The 10,803-nt window shown below is 38.7% G+C and overlaps 1 protein-coding gene across 1 annotated transcript in view; it reads right to left on the bottom strand.

Moving 5' to 3' along the window:
- DNER (delta/notch like EGF repeat containing) overlaps positions 1 to 10,252 on the bottom strand; it is an 86,761-nt gene extending 76,509 nt beyond the window's left edge. Inside the window, exons 1-2 of the mRNA XM_009286721.1 lie at positions 10,181 to 10,252; positions 8,829 to 9,125 (exon numbers count right to left, since the gene is read on the bottom strand). Coding sequence (XP_009284996.1) covers positions 8,829 to 9,125; positions 10,181 to 10,252 — 369 coding nt within the window. The remainder of the gene's footprint in view (positions 1 to 8,828; positions 9,126 to 10,180) is intronic.
- Positions 10,253 to 10,803: the final 551 nt, after the last annotated feature.

Raw genomic sequence — 10,803 nt, forward strand, 5'->3', positions numbered from 1 at the left:
TTAAGAGATCTGTAATGTTTGATGTCTTTCTCTATCTAGGAACTCCATTTGGAATTGGCCCTGACTTCGTGCTCTATGAATCTGATCAAACAATCATCTAAACCAGTAGGACACTAAAAATGGGATTTTACAAAAGCTGAAATTTGATTTTTTTTTTTTTTTTTTTTAAATATTAAAAAACCTGGTACTTGGATCAGACAAAAAACACAGGAAGAAGCAGCAGCTCTCATAAGAAGCAAAAAATGGTTCCAGCAGTGTCCTATTTCAGACAAATACCATGGAGACCAAAATAACAGCTTTGACACCTGAATTAGGAAACAAATTACACAGTTTTTCCACAGCTGTGGGAAATTTGTATAAAGATTTTTAAGTATGTCTCTTTCCTGTCTTAACAGAGCTCTCTGCAAAACTGGAAGATTGAAGAATGAGGACAAAGAAGACCAATACATTACACTAAGAAAGGACACTCAGAAGAGGAAAATAATCTGTAAGTCTCACTCTCAAAAAAAAAAAAAAAAAAAGGCTGCTAGAACTGGTAGGAGATTTCCAGAACCCACTGGAAAATATACCTAAATGATTTTCAGAAGGTAAAATAAAGAGCATTCCTATCCTAATTCCTCTTTAAAATTTAAAAAGTGAGATGGCTAAAGTAAAAAATACAAACAGACCATCTAAAGTCATTTAAAGACAATCTTAAAAAAAATTACATATGTTTACTTATGATTAACATTACATATGATGCAATGACATCAAACTCTTCCAAAATTCCCCTGAAGCATTCAATGGCACAGAACCTTTAAGCCAGCAAGGAAGCTTCTTGGGGGACAGACTTACAGATACAACACAAATGATGCAGCTACTTTAAAAACAGTCACCAAAGAAAACAAAATCTTCATGTACCAGCCAGAGCCTAAAGCATGTTTAGGAGCTGCTTACAAAGATAAGCTCCTACATCAGCACTTCAATGTATTACTTTGAGTTTAAAATGCTTAAATATCAAGTTGCTGACAGGAAATACAGAATTCCTCTTTACATACGTGTTCCATAGGTTTGCATCTAAGTCACGTTCTTGTTTTTCAGAAGAGAACGTAACATATAAAAACTACATTTCTGCTTCAAATGTTTTAACAGCGCTAACGTTCTAAGTCTGTACATGGGTAAAGGAAGAGCATCATTTGAGAAAGCAAGAGTGACATCTCCAGAAGAGTACCTATTCCTACAATCTCTACCTGGACCTTAACAAGACAGCAATGACTTGGCTAGAAGATTACCTTACCAGGCCATAGCGGTAGTACAGATGAGATTGCAAAGGAAATCAGGTGTGGTACCTGAGAAGAGAGCAACAGACTGTTCTTCCATATCACAACTTCTCTGAAAAAATTAAATGGTGTGAATTGTACAGATACTCTCCTGCCTTACACACCAACCAGAATAATGAGATATACACTTAATTCATCAAGTGCTGAAATACACACGTAAATCCCAAGGTAATATTTTTACATGAGTGACTTTATTACTTTGATAAATTAAGTGTACTAGCCTTTAATTCAATGAGGCTAAGAAAAAATAACATACAGACTCCAAGTCTACATTTATGCTAGGATGCATATACGCAGCCTCTCACTACTAGAAAGTAGTTCTCTGAAGATACTTGTTGTATATGAAATTTCATAGTATGTTTCTTGGAAAGCTGACCAGACATTTCTAATTCTACAAGGCCTTATCAACACGGGCAGACTAATCCTGAGCAGTGCAAAATACAGCCATTCTGCTGCCGTGATACGTTTGCATTTCTTTTGTATCTCAACCCCCTGAGTTCAAAGAATTGCACAAGGCTTTTACTTCTTGCAAAACATGCCACGCTTTCCTCAAACTTAAAAGTGGTCTGTACGTGGAATGACCAAATTCACATTAGTCTTAGCAATTCCTCACTACCCTATTAAAAAGATATTAATGAGTATTTCTGAAAACTAACAGATACTTCCAAACACTGGAAGAGGCTGCCCGGGTATCTTGTGGACTCTCCATCCTTGGAGGTATTTAAGAGTCAAGTGAATGCAGTTCTGAGCAACCCGCTTTAGTTGACCCTGCTTTGAGCAAGGGGGTTGGACTAGACAACCTCCAGAGGTCCCTTCCAACCTCACCTACACCGTGATTCTGTGAGTAAAAATTCACCCCATGAACCAGTTGCCTACTGAGTCTTTCCTGTAAATTGCCATTGTATCTTCAGTGATATCACGGCTTTCACAAAACCCCACTCCAACCTACAATAAGAGTGCTTCATTTTGAAAATATCCCCAAAGGTTACACAACTAAGTATGTGCGCATGTGCGTGCACACTCACGCGCGCACAGATACCTGTGTATTTTTAATTGACGCCTTCCTCCTGTGCTAGCTGTAAAGGTTCTCTTTGGTTAATCTCTCGCCTTCCCATTTCAAAAAGCCATTCTCCTGTTTTTACCTCCTAATGGGGCAACAGAGAAATCTGCACGGTCTTGCAGCCAAAGCAAAGTGGGGCAAATTAGTCTGGAATTAAACAGAATACACGAACGCACACATCATTCTTGAACTAAACAAAAGAAAAATACAAACTCATCTTACAGAAAAGATCGGTGTTTAAAAGAAAAAAGCTCTACGCTTAAAAATTTAAACATATTTGAAAAGACATTATGTTAATGGAAAGAGTATGAAAACGAGTTCACTGAGAAAAACAAGGCTATGTTCTGGGGTGGTCTCCCATGAAAACTGACATGGTCATTAAGAAAGATAACCTTTCATTTCTTCAAGTAGGACAGAAGCTGTCACGATGAATGCTTTATGAGGAATGCTCTTGCAAATGCTAACTCTTTCAAATCTTCTTCCAAGGGATTACATATTAACTTTCAATTCAATAAAGCAAGTTTCATAACATGCAGTTTTGCCTTTTCTGAACATATAACTACTTTTCCATCAGGATAAGGCCTGCAGGATTTCTTCTTTTCCAACCCTCTAAGGGTGGCAAGAGGTATCTCTTATTTTCTAAGAAATATAACATGTTTGTCAGCCTTCCTTATGCAAGGGAAAAATAATATGCAAGAGAAATGAAGTAGGTTAGATCCTGACTATAAGATCTTGTACAGCAGTCTGCAAAGAATTAAAAAGGGAAAAGAGAAGTAGGAACATAAAAGGCAATATAATAGAACTGTAAGAGGAGGATCAATTACTATCTTCTTGTAGTCAAGATGCTAAGCAATAAACCAGGATCATTTCTGGCACAGAAATCCCATTCAGACAGAATAAAATTATAGAAGAAAGAAAAGCAGTTCCCTTGCCCTGTAGCATGGAACTACTGCTTCTGAAAATCTAGTGTCACATAGCTTAACCTCCACATGAGTGTTTTTGTTTCTACCCTCCAGAGTTTCATATGGGACAATCCTTGAAAGAAAACCAGAACAGAACGAAAATAAAGGCTTACTTCTAACAAATCTCACCAGTGGGAGAGAAAAGCAAAAGTGTTTAGAGTAGGAGTAGTGCCTCTCTGAAGAACGCCAATGGAAGACTGACAGACTGCATCCAAAAACAGTATCAAATGAAGAAGGCTTGCCAGTTATTGTAGCACTGACACGTGATGTAAGGAAGGCTGCGTATCCACCCAGCGAATTCTGTCACTGGTGGTTTGTGTTTCTTTGCTCATCTGAGCAAAAGCCACTTTGTGGAGTCAGCCATCGCACTGCCGAGAGGATCCAGTGCACTCTGATGCATGGCAATCCTCTAGATAACACTATTAAAACTTTGCATTTCTGTCACGGGTTAAACAGTGCCAACTTTACAGCGAGGGGTAGATGCTTCAGCAGGCACAGTAGGTTATCTTACACAATGACACTTTCTCCGATAGATTACCTGGGTAATCACATTAGCCAGATGCTTTCTTGTCTCAAGCTGGCCACCAAAATCAATGTCAACTTCATTAAATCTGACAATCAGTCTGTACTGGTTTTGGCTGGGATAGAGTTAATTTTCTTCACAGTAGCTTGCATGGGGCTCTGTTTCAGATTTGTGATGAAAACAGTGTTGGTAACACAGGGATGTTTTAGTTATTGCTGAGCAGTGCTGACACACAGTCAAGGCCTTTTCTGCTTCTCAGACTGCCCTGCCAGCAAGTAGGCTGGGGGCGCACAAGTTTGGGGGGACACAGTGGGACAGCTGGGGGGGGTGGGGGGGTGGAAGTTGGCCAGGGCTGCTGCTGCTCAGAGACTGGCTGGGCATCAGTCAGTTGGTGGTGAGCCATTGGGGTTTTTTGCATCACTTGTTTTTCTTTGTTTTGTTTGGGTTTTTTCTTTTTCTCCCTTTTTTTAATTATTAAACTCTCTTTATCTCAACCCACGAGTTTTCGCACTTCTACCCTTCCAATTCTCTCCCCCATCCCACTGGGTGGGGGAGTAAGCAAGCAGCTGCCTGGGGCTGAGCTGCCTACCCCCTGGTTAAACCATGACACAGTAATTCAACAAATATTACTTCCTTGAACAAATAATGGTCATTTCTTATTCCAGAGTGTACAGAGCTGTTCTGAATAATAAAGGTAAACACTGTGGAAACATTCAAATCGTCACATGCAGTGTATGAGCTCAGGCCACTGGAGAGCAAGCTAGGACGTAAACTTCAACCAAAGTCTGTCAAGTCAGCCATAGATACTTCTACACCAAGCTGTCTATCAGAATGGTGTTTGTACAGAAAGTTCCATACACAAATATTGTAGAGGAGAGATTTAGTGAAGTTACAGATTTTTCCTAGAAGAAAGTTGAGATTATTCCAGCAAATTCTATGTTTCCTTCATTTGTTTGTATGATATCTTTTTCTAAAAGCAAAAGAAAAATAATAAAGGCTTCCAAAACTAACTTATGTACAGGTATAAGAAGAGCCATCCTAAATCAAACCAAAAGTATACATAGTCCAGTACTTTAACTCTAACAGCAATCATAAGAGGGAATGGCAAGAAAATAGGATAAGAAAAGGGCCAGCATATTTCCTCCAGCCTCCACCCATTTCCATGTCAAAGATTTTCCTAAGCTGTCATTTCTCAGGATGGAGTTTCTATGTATTTAGCAACCTCAGACGGATCTCTCCTCCATGATTCTGTTTAGCCTCCTCCCGCACCCATAGCATACTTTGGCAAAAAATGCATGAACATTTAGCAACACACAAAGCAGTCAACGATTCAAAGGTCTCTGTTTCAAGCAGAACTATTCCTTAAGCATATTCCATTGCTGCAGAGCAGGAGCACTCTCTTTCAGGATTTTCCACCTGACCCAGCCATACTCCTTTTAAAGGCTTATAGTTCACTAAGAACGCACGTAAAACAAATGCTGTTCCCATTGCAAGGGGAATTACAAGTTTATTGTAGCCTCTAATCACTAGTTCCAGAACCTTGAATCTGAGCAGTGCTATGGCAGTATAAATACAAGGTTAGACTAAGACTCACATGCGTAGCATTCTAATTCCTGGCTGCGCACCTGGCAAATCACTCTACTACTCTGTGCTTCAGTGTCTCCATCTGTAAAACGTGAATAACGCCGCTGATTTCCTTTGAAAAAAATTTGAGAGCTATTAAGGAAAAGTAAGATATAAGAGTATGGTACTGCTATTCTTACAGTTGATTTTGTACACAGAAACCTTTGTTGGATCTGTTAGTTGAGTAGGACTAATGAGATGGCTTCTTTTTTCTTCTGTTATTGGATAATATATATCTTTTCTACACTGTAACACAAAAGATCATTGAACTGGGGAAATGTGGATTGCTAGTTGTATCTCTCTTGCAAGTGGAACAAGTTAGTTGCCCAAAGTAGGGAAAAAAGTTCTCTTTCAACAGCTGAGCTCAAAAATAAATTCCTATTATACTAAAGAAACCAACAGACAGGAATATTTTTTCTCTCAGTGATCTGTGTTTGTAGCTCTTAATCCGCATATCAGGAAAAGACTAATATCTTATAGCAAGAGCTCTCTAAGAAATGAAACTGTATCCAAAGACATCTGTATGTTGTCTACTGGTGCAGACACTACCGAGAAGGTTCAGTCAAGCAAGCACTGCCAAGTACATCCCTAGTATCTAAGGAATACAGAAAAAATGTCCAACTGTAACTATACATCGTGTCTCTCTTAGACAGTTTACTTCTCTCAGGTGTTCATTTTTTCAGTTCCCAAAACTTCCTGAAAAAGCTTCCATGGAAACTTCATCCTTGCAAGACAGTAAGAGCCTTCATTTGGAGAGATTCTGGCAAAATTTCTCTCTGAGCAGACAGACAAAAGAGTATGAAGAACATTAGTTCACTTGCAGTATCAGTATAGAATAATGTGACAAACAGGCTGATCTGGAAGATTAAAAAAAAAAAAACAACCCCACCACAACCCCAACAACATAATAATAGCAGCCTTTGTTGCCTCTGAATCTCAAGGAAGATCAAAACAGTAGATTTTTGCAATACAAAACCTACAGCTACTTCATTTTTTTCCTTTTAAGAGGGCAAAAAAGGATGGAGCTTTGCAAAGCTTTTAAAGCTATGCGGAAAGGTAGTATTTTCCTGCTTAACACTTAACTCTTTACTCTTGAAGCCTCCGCCAAAGAGGCTTTGGAACAGAGATCAGGCAAATCAACTCTCTTTTGTTTAATATAGATCAGAGATGATGTCTTGAATCAGCAACTGAAATCTCTTTCTTTCGGATAAGCATCTCTCTCACTGTGAATTCCAAAGAACAGCAGGTCATTATGCTACACTAGAAAGACTGTGAAAAATACAAGACCCATCACAATATATTAAAAACATATCAACACAAGTAATTTCATAATAGGTTAACAAGTAATTTCCATGTCAGTGCTAATAATGCAATCGCAATTGATAACCTATCTGTATTTCTCAGGTAAGAGAAGACACGCGGAAGGGTGAATTTCAGCTATACCCGCTTGTGAATGATCTGTTTGGCCGAAATGCTTAGTGAATCGACTTAAAATGCAAACCAGGCAGCAACGTTACTTATACAATACCAGACCACAGATTAAGGAAGACACACGAGGGAAATCTGGTACAGAGAAGTGCGTGCCCTTAATTGATCAGGACATATGGAGCACCCATGCAGAGATGACACTGCATTTAAACTAAGTAATAAAAGCAGGGCATTGTTTGTTTCTGCTTCAGTGCTCTCTCCAAACTCCATACTTGGTGCCTGACATATGTTCTACTGTAAAATAATAGGTATGGGGAGATGGAATTCCAGGAAATAAAGCTCTGTTCTCCAGACATTGCCCACCAGAACTCCCACTGAAATGGGATACTGCCCTATACCTACTTGTACCTCAAATATAATCTGAGAGCCAAAACACATCAAACATATATTTTACATAGGTTAATTTTACTTTCAAAATTTGATTTAAATAAATGTTACAGTAAAAACATGAACAAATTTGTTTGGGCTAGCAAAGAATGATGAAAAATATACTTTTTCCAGGATTAAACTCATGCCCGTTCACTTTCTGATTATGTAGTATGTGAAAACACCTCAGAAGAATCACACTCCTTGAAACACTTCAAAAACAGATACAGCTGACATTTTACCTATTTATTCCTGAATAAACTCGAATGAAATGACTTTTCAATGCATTTTTCATTAAGAAAAAGATGTCACAAAGATTTTAATTCTTTGCCTATTGGAATTATAATATTTCTTCACCAACAAGCTTCGTTACGCCTAGTGCTCGGTACTAAGTCGATCCAAACAAAACCAAAAAAAAAGGCACTACCATTACTCCCAAAACAGATGCTCGCTTCTATGGCAGACTGTTCTTTGGAATGCATTTTGCACATACGCAGTATTATTATTATTATTATTATTATTATAGGTGGGTGATCTCTGGATCAGGTTGCAGACTTCCAGCACCAACTGCTGTGGGAATAACATATGCAGAAGTAGTGGTCTCGCACCCCCAGGTAAGAGAACAACAACGAAGAGAACTACAAGTCACCCTTGCAGTGATGGACTTCGAAGAAGAAGGGAGGAGGATGATCATGTGACAGAATGAACTTCATACATGAAAAAGTTATCAACAAATAATCAATTCTTCTTTGCTTGTGAGCAAACATACTTTCTATCTATACTTGGTTTTCACATGTAAAGATCAGTATTCAACGGTAACTAGGTTAAGAGTTTGATACTTTTTATTTTCGCAGATACTAGAGTCTATGCAAGACATCTAAGAATTACTAAAAAAACAGTGCACAAAACAGCCGAAAGCAAAGATCACATTTCTTAAGGGTCATATGTCGTGTGCTTAACCAGCCGAAGCAAAGATCACATTTCTTAAGGGTCATATGTCGTGTGCTTTCCAGTTGTTGCCAGATATTAAGTTTGTCATTTTACTAAGAGATACAACAAATGTTTAAAAAAGTTTCCTTTCCCAATGTTTTCTTAACACTGCAGGGACACGTATTTTTCAAAACAACATGCGATTATAACTGCAAATAGCAAAAAATATATTAAAGGTATTACTTTAACCTTTTGATTTTCCTAAATTTATTTGATGTTTGGAGATATGGTGTCATACAAATGACTGGAAGAAACAATATTATCCCATTCCAAAGAAATACCCGATACAACACGTTGGCCAACTTAAGCCCATTACTTTTAACAAGTATCAAATTTTTTTTGCGTTTACTTTTACTAGCGTATTAACTCAGGGCAGAGATCATATCTTCGGTCTTCTCATGTAGACATCCATGAAATCATGCACAAATGACAACCCAACAGTGATAAGACTTAAAAGTTCTTTGCTGTGCACCTTCATTTAGACAGAATATTCTCACCTCTGTTTCATCCCATTTCAGATCTATAACTTTCTGTCCGGCTTTTGGCTGCCACGTAGGTAACGTCACGGTTGCTCTTGAACGAGGAAGAACGATGTCAGGTTCCAAGGTGGATGAGACCGGTCTGTTCTGCCTTGGTGACGTCGACGCTGTCCGTTCAGAGACCAGAAGGCCGTGAAATGAGTGTTCGCAGTTTGTTCCCTCGTAGCCTTCGCTACAGAGACAGAGGTAGCCATCCCCGCTAGTGCTGCAGTTACCATGGTGACAGGGGTTGCTGGCACAAGGATCTGAAACAAACTGGGAAAAACATATCATATAGGTCAATTACTGCATATAAAGGATTTATTTCTGAGCTTTACAAAGACCATAAAACAGGATTCTTTTCCCTTCCTGTATTTATCTTCTAAACTTATTTATGAACCAAGCTCATCTTTGATGTCTCTTCAAGGCAGTAAATTCAAAGGATTAAAGAAGAATATAGATTAACCTATATTAACCACTTTTCTCAGACCGTTTAATGCTAATTCACTGTTGACACATTCAAGCAAAGTGATAAACACGGAGTAGGAACATGGCCACTGTTCACAACCAGGATTTTTCAAAAACAGTCTTAAAAGAGGAACCTATCAAGGGAAAACAACAAACATCTAGAAATTTAATGCGGTAACAGAAACAGGAATGGGGCACAGAACTCGCACAGATCACAAGGTCACGAAGCAGCTCTGTGTTATCAGAGTTCACCACATCACACAATCCTATTCGTGGACGCAAGTTCCATTTTAAAACGGCTGGGCCTTTTACCCACACTTCGTCTAGTGGACAGCAGTTTCAGAATCTGATTCATTCTGGTGCTGAAAACTTTCTAACGGGAGTTAGAAAGTTGGGGCAAAAATGTGCTTATTTTTAAAACAGCGTTTGTAATAGTATAGGACAAGACTGAGCTCAGCGACGTAGGAAAAGTCCTGTCCTAGGCTTGCCTGCCTTCTTCTAATTTCTAGCTTAAATTTACCTACAGCTAGTTTGTACTCAGTTTCTTATATCATCATCGACTTTCAGGTTAAATGTCTTTTTCCTCTTCTATGCTGATGTTTACATCCATAATGTATTTATAGAACACATCTACAAACTCTTCTCAAGTTCCATCTCATAGACTAAATAAGCCATGCTCGCTCAGTCTCCTTGTGGAGGACAAGCCCTCCATGCACGTGCTCATTTTTGCACCCCGGACTCCAAAGTTTAGCACTGCCTTTTGGCAAATGCATCAATACTTTTGTTTGTCCTGGAAATAGCTTCCTTGATATTACTTAAGACACGTTTGCCTTAGTCAGAGCTAAGTCACACTGCTGACTCACCGTCATCGTTTGACCAGCTAAGACAGCCAGGTAGATCCCTCGATTTGGCTTCACATCCGAGTGAGAACCCATCACTGGAAACAGACATTTTCTCAGTCTTTAAATGCAAACTTCACCCAAGTGCTCCAGTCCTAAAGGTTACCCAGTCCTTCCCTGTACGATATTCCAGTCCTTCCCTGCATAAGCAATGCTGCTTCTTATATTTCTCAGTAAAGCACCACAGTTATTTATTATTAAACTTATTATTCAATTATCGTAAGAATTACATAAGCTTTATATAACATTAATGTCATAAAAACAAGTATTGGGTCTACACTAGGAATTTTGCCTTTCCATCACTTCAAGGGGCTGGTGTCAGGGACACCAAATCCTAATATTGCACTTTCTTATATAAAACAGTACTATTACTGACCTCAGCCAGAAATCTTTCTTTGGCCGGAATTTTTGTATACCCCAGCCTCTGCAACATTTTTGGACAGAAAACAGAAGAAACATTATTATGAAAATTAGCTTTGGAGACAGTTAATGATGAACGTCTGGTTTCGTACTGACTGATGCGGAAGAGTTAGAGGCCATGGAAGACAGTCCAAAATACACGGTCTACTCATTTATCTTGTGGTTCG

Source organism: Aptenodytes forsteri, unplaced genomic scaffold (assembly GCF_000699145.1).
Source record: "Aptenodytes forsteri isolate BGI_AS27 unplaced genomic scaffold, ASM69914v1 Scaffold184, whole genome shotgun sequence".
In the NCBI taxonomy this organism is placed as follows: Eukaryota; Metazoa; Chordata; class Aves; order Sphenisciformes; family Spheniscidae; genus Aptenodytes; species Aptenodytes forsteri.